The sequence below is a fragment of the Lactuca serriola genome, chromosome 3, assembly GCF_051521515.1.
Source record: "Lactuca serriola cultivar US96UC23 chromosome 3, Lser_US96UC23_V15, whole genome shotgun sequence".
Lineage (NCBI taxonomy): Eukaryota > Viridiplantae > Streptophyta > Magnoliopsida > Asterales > Asteraceae > Lactuca > Lactuca serriola.
Window position 1 is genome coordinate 161,973,633 of NC_136410.1, and position 13,883 is coordinate 161,987,515.

Sequence of the window (13,883 nt, forward strand, 5' to 3'; positions counted from 1 at the left end):
AGACCCTAGAAAAACTAGGATCCCCTCCTGTAGATGCTAAGGTAATCAATGCAATCTCTGGAGGATCTGACATTTGTGGCACCTCTTATTCTGCAGAAAGAAGACATGATAAAGTGTCGGAGATGGAGAAAGAAGAAAGTCCATAGAAGAACACATTGATCACAAACGGAAAAGAGATTACCTTCGAGGAAATAAATATAATGGACGTCCAGGATCCCCACCACGATGGACTGGTGATTACTCTTTACATCGTCAACCACTTTATCAGAAGGATCCTTATCGACGGAGGATCCTTTGTCAACATTATACTCCTAGATGCTTTGAAAAGAATGAACATCCCTAAAACCAAAGTAGTCAAAAGATCCTAAGCACTAATAGGATTCAGTGGCAAAACAAAGCACATAGTCGTTGAGATAAATTTAATAATCTACATAGAAGGGGTAAACTCTATACAACGCTTCTGTATAATTGATAAATTGTCCTCCTATAATATTATACTAGGTAGGCCATGGATCCATGATATGAAGGTTGTCCCCTCAACATACCATTAGTGTGTTAAGATGCCCACTCCATGGGGGATAGTGAAAATCATGGGTGATCAACAAGAATCCAATGAGTGTTGCAAGACCTCAATGAAACCCTCAACGATACCACGACAAACATAGAAATTAAAGCAGGGGGCACGATGTGTGCTAGAAACGAGAGAGCAAAATATAACGGAAGTGCCCTTAAACCTTAAGGATCCTAAAGCCAAAGTTCTTATAGGATCCTCACTACCAGAACATATTAAGAAAGAACTAAAAATATTCCTAAAAGATAGAAGCAAAATGTTTGCCTGAAGCACGAGGACATGACATGTATAGAAAAAAATATTATAACTCTTAAACTTAACATTGATCATTCTTTCATACTAACACACCAAAAAACAGGGAAGTTTGCGCTGGAAAGAAATTAGATCATCCAAGAAGAAATATAAAATTTTATTAAAACATGGATGATCAAGGAAGCGAAATTCCGTTAGTGGCTAGCCAATATGGTCGTGGTACAAAAGAAGAACAAAAAGTGGAGAGTATATATGGATTACACAGATCTTAATAAGGCTTTCCCTAAGGATCCTTTCCTGCTGCCACATATAGATTCCATGATAGTTGTCACGGCTGGCCATGAGCTGTTAATGTTCATGGATACATTAGAAAAGTTCCAACAAATTCAAGTGGAACCATCTGACCAGGAGGATACCGCATTCATAACCCCAACATGTATATGTTACTACACTGCTATACCCTTTGGTCTTAAAAATACAGGTGCAACATACCAAAGGCTAGTTAATCAGATGTTCAAGGATAACTAGGGGACACCATGGAGGTTTATGTGACATCCCCAAATTCACGGCTAGAAAAAACCGATTTTGTTTATGCTTTATAAAAATCAGAGTACCTCTTTTAATAAAAATAGTGCGGAATTTGTTCCGAGTAAAACATGATAAATACGCTATCAAAGAATTTCCAAAGAAACGTATTTTTATTCAGTTTAAAACATTTGGGATGTCATCGTCAATACAGAAACATAAGCATAAACAGAACTTACATTCATTATCGATAGTGATTTATATCTCCTTATTCTCTTAGTGTAATGTGACTTCATATCAACACCTGTGATATAAATAAACTGAGTGGGTCAGGTTGGGAAACCTGGTGAGTACATAGGGTTTTTAACCCACAATAATATAATTATTATGTTTTATCTTCAAACAGTTAATCAACCCAATTACCCATCCCCATTATCTTATTTACTCTTAAGGATCTACCATAAAAATCAACTATTCCTCGTTCATTTATTCCTTAGGATTATCCTAAGGAATTGGCACGAAGTCCATCTTCATCGGGTTTAGGAACTAAGTCTGCATAGTCGCCATGGTTTATACAACATGCACTAAGTCCGCATAGTCACCAGGGTTTAGGTACTAAGCCAACATAGTCACCAGGGTTTAGGCATCAAGTCTGCATTATCGCTAAGGTTTAGGCACTAAGTCCGCATAGTCGCCAGGGTTTAGGTACTAAGTTTGCATAGTCACCAGGGTTTAAGCATCAAGCCTGCATGATCGCCAAGGTTTAGGCACTAAGTCTGCATAGTCGCCAAGGTTTAGAGTACACCGGGTGAACACATTGTTCACAACACCTACAGGTTGCGATCCTGCTAGTGTTCCACTGGACTGTCTAGAATATTCTGTGGTTGTCATCTATACTCTGCTAGAGGATGGGTCCATCATTTGGGTAAAGGTTTCTCTCATTGTTCACCTTTCACCCTTATCTCATGGTCTATATCATATCTCATCTCATCATCCGACTCACATTTCATCTACCCATGTTTTACCCAACATATTTTGTAGACATAAAATACATATACTGTTTAATTCATTTGAAGCATGTATAAAATCGTTCATCAAGCATAAACAGTAAGTATTCAGATAAATTGCACATATAACATGTAATTTATATAAAATACTTCGTATCTATGTGTAAGATGAAAGTAACTATGCACTCACCTGATAGTTGGTGAGACGGTTCTCGGACAACACTTCATTTACTTTAAAACAATTTCCTTCGACAAAACCTAGTACCATTACCACTAGAGTTTAGTCTAACGTTTTACCGAGACTAATTAATCGTCTAGCTATTATTAGTATTATATAAACGTTAAAAATCACTCTTCACCCACTATGTACAGATAGGGGCCAGACATGAAACACGGGAGGGTTGGATCATTTTGGCATATAACACTTCTAAATGCAACAACCCAAGCGGCCCTCCAAAACAGATTCCCCATATCGTGAGTGGTTAAAAAGATATTACAACAACACTTATATAACCCATAATAATAGCCCAAATAATTACCATAAGGTCCAAATAACGTTACTATAATTAATTAAAAGCTATATTAAAAATAGCGTAGGCGTAGCTCACTTACAACGAGTTTTCTCAAAAACCAGGCTTCGCATGGAGCTGCGTTTCCAAACCGAAAGACCCTTTTTCTCGGGACTTCGGGAGCCTCGTGGCTTCCTTCAGGTGCTAGGGGTTTACATAGGCTTAGGGGGTTTAGGGGGCTTAGAGAGAGAAAGAGAGTGTGAAAGGTGTGAGAAATATGAAGGATTCACCCTTTATTTATAGGGGTTTTATCGTATAGTAGTCTCTAAGCTTCGTCCGTATCTTCCGCATATGTGCTCCGTTTTCTGCGTTCTTTATATCCACTCATTGGTATTTACAAGTAATACAACTTTCATTTAGACGCCGTTGGCTAATTCTCATTGTAGCTCAGATTTACAAAACTGTATCGAATTCATTGCACTTGAAGAGTAGAGACTAAGTTTCGTCCATATCTTTCTCATACGAGATCTATTCTCGACCTTCTTTATATCCACACATTGGTATTTACGAATATTATAACTTTCATTTAGACCTCGTCGGCCAATTCTTAATCTATCTCAGATTTACAAATCTTCATCGAATTCGCCGTGTTTGAATAGTAGAGACTAAGCTTCATCCACATCTTTCGCATACAAGCTCCGTTTTCGACTGTCTTTTTATCGTTTAACTCCTATTAACGATATCTTCATTTCTCGTTTAGATTATTTTGGCTAAAGATTGACCAATCTAAAATTCGAATTTCCAGGCTTTCAATCATGACTTTCCTGTCACAATCTCGGCCCTTATTAGAGACTCTTTCTTCTTTTTAACAATTTAAGATATGTTCCTTCCTTTGATTGTCATAATAAACCGATGGGTCACGTTCTAATTACCTCTCATCGTATGATGCAACGTTCTGACTCAGGTCTTTTAGAGTCAAATTCCAAAATGGAATATACTTTCCTTCGTGTTCTAATATGATATAATCACATTTTAACATGTAGCATTTCTAGCTACCAGCTTCTTTAACAATGATCACGATACTTCTATTGATCGCTTTGATTATCTTTCACTTTAATCTTCTGGCTTAAGTCGGATGCTACATCAAACTCGATTATCCGAACCACGTAACATAATCATCTTAGTCAGAATCGATTTGATATGACCACTAGGGTCAGATTAACAATCATCTTCTTAGTCATTACCGAAATGATGGTAACGACAGGCATGAACAAAACATAATTAATTACTAGTGCATTGGTAACCTTGTGACTTTCCCTGATCCAAACGTGAGTCCAATGCTTCCGGTAGTATAGGCCACTACTACCTTTCACACCTACTCATACTCGTCCCAAGTATTGTCTCGCATTTCTCCAAGTTATTATCACAAAAACAATTTTAACACATACAAATGTGTCCAAACAATCATAGAAATTTCCCTAGACTCTAATAGTACTTCTTCCATGTGTATCTTCAATCATCAATTCTAATTCAATTCGGTTGGTGATGGAAATGTCAGACGATGGGATAATTTCATGGATTAAACAAAAAATATTTTTTTCTACTAATGAAAGTGTACTTCTCCTGTACTAGACGTGTTATTTATTAGACGCATTCTAAAGGCAAGATATCACTCTTATGATATCTTTAGATAGGTACTATTCAGTATCGTAAGCTTTCTCATTTCCTCCATTTACTCAATTCACTATGAGTCTTCACCATGATATTCTGCACACCAGAGCAGTTGTTTGGTGTATCGAGACGAGAATAAAGATAGAGGAAGGTTTAGACGCGTATTCCTCCTTATTACCTCGAAAAATTATATGTCAGTTCTAATATCGTAATTAAACCTTTAGAAATATGAACACATAAAATTTCCAGATCCAGTTGGCAACAGACCATAGATCCGATCAAACGATAGCATAAAGCATCACAAATTATTAAGCATATAAAAGCATGTTAGGCATCTTCCCTAAATAAGCTACTGCTTGTGTCTATTCAGGTGTAGTACCTAAAATATATTAGACACACTCCTCACGATCATCGCTTAGCATTCTAAGTTTAAGTCTAGAAATAAATCCTTATTCCTAATTTGATTAAAATAATGCTTTGATACCAACTGTGACATCCCCATTTTCACGGCCATAAAAGACCGATTTTGTTTATGCTTTATAAAAATCATAGTACCTTTTTTAATAAAAATATTGCGGAATTTGTTCCCAGTAAAACATGATAAATACGTTATCAAAGCATTTCCAAAGAAAAGTATTTTTATTCAGTTTAAAACATTTGAGATGTCATCATCAATACAGAAACATAAGCATAAATCGAACTTACATTCATTATCACTAGTGATTTATATATCCTTATTCTCTTAGTGTAATGTGACTTCATATCAACACCTGTGATATAAATAAACTGAGTGGGTCAGGTTGGGAAACCTGGTGAGTACATAGGGTTTTCAACCCATAATAATATAATTATTATGTTTAATCTTCGAACAATTAATCAACCCAATTACACATCCCCATTATCTTATTTACTCTTAAGGATCTACCCTAAAAATCCGCTATTCCTCGTTCATTTATTCCTAAGGATTATCCTAAGGAATTGGCACGAAGTCCATCATCACCGGGTTTAGGCACTAAGTCTGCATAATCGCCAGGGTTTATACAACATGCACTAAGTCCTCATAGTCACCAGGGTTTAGGTACTAAGTCTGCATAGTCACCAGGGTTTACGCATCAAGTCTGCATGATCGCTAAGGTTTAGGCACTAAGTCCGCATAGTCGCCAGGATTTAGGCACTAAGTTTGCATAGTCACCAGGGTTTAGGCATCAAGCCGGCATGATCGCCAATGTTTAGGCACTAAGTCTGCATAGTCGTCGAGGTTTAGAGTACACCAGGTGAACACATCGTTCACAACACCTACAGGTTGCAATCCTACTAGTGTTCTACTAGACTGTCTAGAATATTCTGTGTTTGTCATCTATGCTCTGCTAGATGATGGGTCCATCATTTGGGTAAAGGCTTCTCTCATTGTTCACCTTTCACTTTTATCTCATGGTCTATATCACCTCTCCTCTCATCATCCGACTCATATTACATCTACCCATGTTTTACCCAACATATTTTGTAGATATAAAATACATATACAGTTTAATTCATTTGAAGCATGTATAAAATCGTTCATCAAGCATAAACAGTAAGTATTCAGATAATATGCACACATAACACGTAATTTATATAAAATACTTCATATCTATGTGTAAGATGAAAGTAACTATGCACTCACCTGATAGGTGGTGACGCGGTTCTCGGACAACACTTCGTTTACTTTAAAACAATTTCCTTCGACAAAACCTAGTACAATTACCACTAGAGTTTAGTCTAACGTTTACTGAGACTAATTAATAGTCTACCTATTATTACTATTATATAAACGTTAAACTATACTCTTCACCCACGATGTACAGATAGGGGCCATACATGAAACACCGGAGGGTAGGATCATTTTGGCATATAACACTTCTGAATCCAGCAACCGAAGCAACCCTCCAAACCATATTCCCCGTACCGTGAGTGGTTAAAAAGATATTATAACGACACTTATATAACCCATAATAATATCCCAAATAATTACCATAAGTTCCTAATAACGTTACTATAATTAATTAAAAGCTATATTAAAAATAGTGTAGGCGTAGCTCACTTACAACGGGTTTTCTCGAAAACCAGGCTTCGCTTGGAGCAGCGTTTCCGAACCGAAAGACCCTTTTTCTCGGGACTCCGGGAGCCTCGTGGCCTCCTTCAGGTGCTAGGGGTTTACATAGGCTTATGGGTTTAGGGGGCTTAGAGAGAGAAAGAGAGGGTGAAAGGTGTGAGAAATATGAAGGATTCAGCCTTTATTTATAGGGGTTTTATCGTAGAGTAGTCTCTAAGCTTCGTCCGTATCTTCCGCGTACGAGCTCCGTTTTCTGTGTTCTTTATATCCACTCGTTGGTATTTACAAGTAATACAACTTTCATTTAGACCCCGTCGGCTAATTCTCAGTGTAGCTCAGATTTACAAAACTGTATTGAATTCGCCGCACTTGAAGAGTAGAGACTAAGTTTCGTCCATATCTTTCTCATACGAGATCTATTCTCGACGTTCTTTATATCCATGCATTGGTATTTACGAGTACTATAACTTTTATTTAGATCTCGTCGGCCAATTCTTAATCTATCTCAGATTTACAAATCTGCATCGAATTCGCCGTGTTTGAAGAGTAGAGACTAAGCTTCATCCATATCTTTCGCATACGAGCTCCGTTTTCGACTGTATTTTTATCGTTTAGCTCCTATTAACGATATCTTCATTTCTCGTTTAGATTATTTTGGCTAAAGATTGACCAATCTAAAATTCGAATTTCCAGGTTGTTTACCGTTTCTCTAAATCTTAGAAAACTCTTAACTTCCTCATACGAAGTCAAATTTGGACGTTCTTTTTATCCACACTCTTGGTTTAACATATACTATGACTATCGTTTAGATCACTAAGGCTAGAAAGTATTTTATCGTAAATTTACTTTTTACGATTCCCAGTGTCGTATCGGTTTTGCCATAAAACTTCGATGGGTCATATCTTCTTCGTTATAACTCGGATTTTGGCGTTCTTTATATGTATTGAACCCTTGATACATATTATACAACTTGGTTAGGATTATTTATTCTAAATAATCTTTTGTCGAAAAGTCATTTTCGACACTTATTGCCTCTAGATTGATTAGCCCGGATCTACGGGCGTTACAATTATCTCCCCCTTAGGATGATTACGTCCCGAAATCATCAACGAAACAGGACTGTATAATGATTCCGTACGTTATCTTTTCATCCTAGGTAATAACTGTAACCTCTGTTTCTTCGAACGAGTATCTGACTCTTTGACTTCTTTACCGCAGGCGATGCTTGATCTTGCACCCGCACTCTATCTTATATCAGGCTTTCAATCATGACCTTCCTGTCACAATCTCGGCCCTTATTAGAGACTCTTTCTTCTTTTTAACAACTTAAGATATGTTCCTTCCTTTGATTGTCATAATAGACCGATGGGTCACGTTCTAATTACCTCTCATCGTATGATGCAACGTTCTGACTTAGGTCTTTTATAGTTAAATTCCAGAATGGAATATACTTTCCTTCGTGTTCTAATATGATATAATCACATTTTAACATGTAGCATTTCTAGCTACCAGCTTCTTTAACAATGATCACGATACTTCTATTGATCGCTTTGATTATCTTTCACTTTAATCTTCTGGCTTAAGTTGGATGCTACATCAAACTTGATTATCCGAACCACGTAAGATAATCATCTTAGTTAGAATCGATTTGATATGCCCACTAGGGTCAGATTAACAATCATCTTCTCAGTCATTACCGAAATGATGGTAACGACAGGCATGAACAAAACATAATTAATTACTAGTGCATTGGTAACCTTGTGACTTTCCCTGATCCAAGCGTGAGTCCTATGCTTCCGGTAGTATAGGCCTCTACTACCTTTCACACCTACTCATACTCGTCCCAGGTATTCTCTCGCATTTCTCCAAGTTATTATCACAAAAACAATTTTAACACATACAAATGCGTCCAAACAATCATAGAAATTTCCTTAGACTCTACTAGTACTTCTTCCATGTGTATCTTCAATCATCAATTCTACTTCAATTCGGTTGGTGATGGAAATTTCAGACGATGGGATAATTTCATGGATTAAACAAAAAATCTTTCTTTCTACTAATGAAAGTGTACTTCTTCTGTACTAGACGTGTTATTTATTAGACGCATTCTAAAGGCAAGATATCACTCTTATGATATCTTCAGATAGGTATTATTCAGTATCGTAAGCCTTCTCATTTCCTCCATTTACTCAATTCACTATGAGTCTTCACCATGATGTTCTGCACGCCAGAGCAGTCGTTTGGGGTATCGAGGCGAGAATAAAGATAGAAGAAGGTTTAGATGTGCATTCCTCCTTATTACCTCGAAAAATTATATGCCAGTTCAAATATCGTAATTAAACGTTTAGAAATCTGAACACATAAAATTTCTAGATCCAGTCGGCAACAGACCGTAGATCTGATCAAACGATAGCATAAAGCATCACAAATTATTAAGCACATAAAAGCATGTTAGGCATTTTCCCTAAATAAGCTACTGCTTGTGTCTATTCAGGTGTACTACCTAAAATATATTAGACACACTCCTCACGATCATCGCTTATCATTCTAAGTTTAAGTCTAGAAATAAATCCTTATTCCTAATTTGCTTAAAATAATGCTCTGATACCAACTGTGACATCCCCATTTTCACGGCCATAAAAGACCGATTTTGTTTATGCTTTATAAAAATCAGAGTACTTCTTTTAATAAAAACGTTCCGGAATTTGTTCCCAGTAAAACATGATAAATAGGTTATCAAAGCATTTATGAAGAAAAATATTTTTATTCATTTTAAAACATTTGGGATGTCATCGTCAATACATAAACATAAGCATAAACAAAACTTACATTCATTATCACTAGTGATTTATATATCCTTAATCTCTTAGTGTAATGTGACTTCATATCAACACCTGTGATATAAATAATCTGAGTGGGTCAGGTTGGGAAACCTGGTGAGTACATAGGGTTTTCAACCCACACTAATATAATTATTACGTTTAATCTTCAAACAATTAATCAACCCAATTACCCATCCCGATTATCTTATTTACTCTTAAGGATCTACCCTAAAGATCAGCTATTCCTCGTTCATTTATTCCTAAGGAATTGACACGAAGTCCATCGTCACCGGGTTTAGGCACTAAGTCTGCATAGTCACCAGGGTTTATACAACAAACATTAAGTTCGCATAGTCGCCAGGGTTTAGGTACTAAGTCTGCATAGTCACCAGGGTTTAGGCATCAAGTCTGCATTATCGCTAAGGTTTAGGCACTAAGTCCGCATAGTCGCCAGGGTTTAGGTACTAAGTCTGCATAGTCACCAGGGTTTAGGCATCAAGTCTGCATGATCGCCAAGGTTTAGGCACTAAGTCTGCATAGTCGCCAAGGGTTAGAGTACACCGGGTGAACACATCGTTCACAACACCTACAGGTTGCGATCCTGCTAGTGTTCCACTGGACTGTCTAGAATAGTCCGTGGTTGTCATCCATACTCTGCTAGATGATGGGTCCATCATTTGGGTAAAAGGCTTCTCTCATTGTTCACCTTTCACCCTTATCTCATGGTCTATATCACATCTCATCTCATCATCCGACTCATATTTCATCTACCCATGTTTTACCCAACATATTTTGTAGATATAAAATACATATAAAGTTTAATTCATTTGAAGCATGTATAAAATCGTTCATTCAGCATAAATAATAAGTATTCAGATAATATGCACACATAACACGTAATTTATATAAAATACTTCGTATCTATGTGTAAGATGAAAGTAACTATGCACTCACTTGATAGGTGGTGACGCAGTTCTCGGACAACACTTCGTTTAGTTTAAAACAATTTTCTTCGACAAAACCTAATAGTATTACCACTAGAGTTTAGTTTAACGTTTTACCGAGACTAATTAATAGTCTAGCTATTATTACTATTATATAAGCGTTAAATAATACTCTTCACCCACTATGTACAGATAGGAGCTTTTTTCTAAAATAAAAAAAATAAATAAATGTATGATCGGTGATTGTATCGGCAATTCAAGTATTTGTGTCGTTTTGTTGTGTCATAAAGAAATTTGACACGACATGAACACACACAGAGGAATAATTAAGCTTTATCTCATTTTTCAAAATATATTTGTATCGTGTTGTGTCTCTCACAAATTTCTATATTTGTGCCTCAAATTGCTAGGAGGCGTATTAGCGGCGACACTATTAGTTGCGATGGGTGTATCACTAACGACTAACTTATTACCACTGGCATGTCGATTTTGTGAGTAATAGTGACATGTCATTAGCGACGATAAGCCGCCCTTGTACTTTTACCGGCGATACATGTCGCTATTTATTTTTGTTTTTTTTTTTTTTTTTTTGTTTTTTGTTTTTTGTTTGTAATGGTTTTAATGAATAAAATTGTATGAATAATATAATGGTGATGAGCTAAGTTTAAATCTTTAAATTGGCTTTACAATCATAACACATGTCTTATATATACGTGTATTATAATATTTGCATATTTTGGTTATTGAATGAAACAAGATTGCGTATTTTATTAAAACAAGCAAACAACCATCTTGTTACCTACACTAGAATAGAAAAAAGATGGAAAATGGTTAACAATTAACCAAATCTAGAAAAATGCAGAGTGGCCGGCAAGACTAAATTGTCCTGTGAATAGGGTAAGAAACAAACGGTTCTGCCATTTGACATCAGGAGTCAGGACATGGAGATAGATCTGGTTCTTATGAAGCCTTAACTAGGGAACATCATTCTAAAGATTCTATCGAGCGTTACATCCTAACTTTTTATGCATGTACTTTAACATAAACAACACACATAATATCCACAAGGAAAAAGAGAAGATTGTCCACTTCTCTTTGTAACCGATGATAAACTACATAACACGTTTTTTTACCCAAATTGGTTTATATAGGCTAAGGTTGAAACCCTATAGATACTATCAAGAGGTGACCCCCATAGGTTTTTGGGTCATAGTATCTTTTGATATGCCTTAACACAATATGTAACTATTATTTAAAATTTAGCCGATAAAATAAACTTATAGTCTGATTGCATGTTTTAGGGGTTGGTGGTTGTATTAATTACACTTTGTACATGTGGAGGCGAACCATATCCTGTCAAGCCTGAAATGAATCAGAAACATGGCTGTCATTGCTTGTTGCCTGCTGTCCTGAAGTTTCTAATCTCTATTCATTAAAGTAAAGGCCAAAAGATACGTGAGAGGTAGTACACATAGAACCTGACAAAATAAATATATTACAATGCACAAAGCTGCAATCAAAAAAGCCTTGAAATCTCAGTCATTTCTGTCTATAAAATTGAGCTGACTAGGAAGTAAGAAAGCACCAATCTCTTGCTAGAAACTCACAATAACACTTCACTAGAAAATCATGGCAAAACCTCATGTTCTAGTCATACCATATCCCGCACAAGGCCATGTAATCCCTATAATGGAGCTTGCTCAACGCTTAGTCAAGCAAGGAATCAAAGTTACGTTTGTGAACACAGATGTCACTCACAAGCTTGTCACAAGCAATTCGTTAGAGAAAGATGGGTTTTCGGGTCTAATGCAGATGGTTTCCATCCCCGATGGATTAGAACCATGGGAAGACAGAACTGACCTTTGTAAGTTGAGCAAATCCGTATTAAGAACCATGCCTCACAAGCTGGAGGAGCTTATAGACACGATTAATGAAGAAAAGAACAATAAAGTCACATGTATTATTGCTGATGGTTGCATGGGATGGGCAATACGAGTCGCAACGAAGATGGGAATTAGTAGAGCAGCCTTCTGGCCAGCCTCGGTTTGTACACTGGCCTCGGTGCTGAGCTATCAGAAATTGATCGATAATGGAATCATTAACAACAATGGTGAGACAATAAACATGCATGGTTATATATATACGTTATTACATAAGATTCTAATGAGGTTGTTCAATCTATATTGAATCTTTTATGTCAGGCATGCCTCTAAACCATGATCAGATGATTCAGCTCTCAGAAACCATGCCACCTATAAAACCTGCTGACCTCTCCTGGGCGTGCTTTGAGGATTCGCCAACTGTAGAAGCTGTTTTTCAAGTTGTAAGAGAAGCTGTTGAAGCAGCTAGATTAACGGAATGGTATATATGCAACTCAACAACGGAGTTGGAGCTTGCAGCATTTAGCCTCTATCCACAACTGTTGCAGATTGGCCCGTTGCTCGCAAGCAACCGACTTGGTGATCAAGCAGGCCACTTTTGGCAAGAAGACTCCACCTGTTTAGAATGGCTCGATCAACAGAAACCATGTTCAGTCATTTATATAGCATTTGGGAGCTTCACCATTTTCAACCAAACGCAGTTTGAAGAATTGGCACTTGGTCTTGAACTTAGCAACAGACCATTCTTGTGGGTTGTGCGACCAGGCATGACGAAGGAGACTACAGCTGCTTTCCCAGATGGGTATGTGGAAAGAGTAGGCTCTCGTGGAAGAATTGTGAGTTGGGCACCTCAACAGAAAGTTTTAGCTCATCCTTCTGTGGCTTGTTTTGTGAGTCATTGTGGTTGGAATTCTACTTTAGAGGGTGTTACTAATGGAATCCCTTTCTTGTGTTGGCCATATTTTGCTGATCAGTTTCACAATGAAACTTACATTCGTCACATATGGAAAACTGGACTTGGGTTTAACAAAGATGAAGGAGGTATTATCACACGAGGAGAGATACAAAGTAAGGTAGAGAAGTTGCTCGGAGACAATACATTCAGAGAGAAGGCCATGGATACTAAAGAAAAGGTTACAAGCGCTATTACAAAAGGAGGATGCTCACACAAAAATCTTAGCAATTTCATTGAGTGGATACAAGAGGAATCTACAGATGCCCAAGAATATTCAACTTGACAATATGTTATCTATATTTCATGTTTGATGTTCTAAAGTATAATTATATTTGGGGAGATCAGAGATGGGTTGATTTATATTATCTATGCAAGGAGGCTTCCTTTCCTTTGCTTTGTTTCCATTTACTCATTTAAGGGAGTTTATGAAAATTGATTCAACTTATTTTATGCAAACAACTTAAATTTACTATCATGCTTGTTAATGATAATGCTACTTCTCTTGCTTTGCGCTCCATCACCGATGCTGCTTAATTAATATGCATCCTCCACGGCCTTTCCCTCTTGTCTAGGTTGTCATTCATTTCTACAAAGGTTGATGTCTTTTATATTCGGTCCATCTTTTATGGACAAAATACATATATATTTTGCGCTC

The 13,883-nt window shown here is 36.9% G+C and overlaps 1 protein-coding gene across 1 annotated transcript; it reads left to right on the forward strand.

Annotated features, from left to right (window-relative positions):
- The first annotated feature begins 11,890 nt into the window (after positions 1-11,890).
- LOC145093315 (UDP-glycosyltransferase 83A1-like) lies at positions 11,891-13,673 on the forward strand. The gene is made up of 2 exons (XM_079031417.1): positions 11,891-12,503; positions 12,595-13,673. The coding sequence occupies exons 1-2, from the start codon at positions 12,023-12,025 to the stop codon at positions 13,509-13,511; spliced, it is 1,398 nt and encodes a 465-aa protein (XP_078887543.1). The 5' UTR covers positions 11,891-12,022; the 3' UTR covers positions 13,512-13,673.
- The last annotated feature ends 210 nt before the right edge of the window (positions 13,674-13,883 follow it).

Coding starts and splice junctions, on each gene's coding strand:
- LOC145093315 (XM_079031417.1), top strand. CDS start 12,023: ATGGCAAAACCTCATGTTCTAGTCATACCATATCCCGCACAAGGCCAT. Junction 12,504..12,594: donor TGGAATCATTAACAACAATG/GTGAGACAATAA, acceptor CTTTTATGTCAG/GCATGCCTCTAAACCATGAT.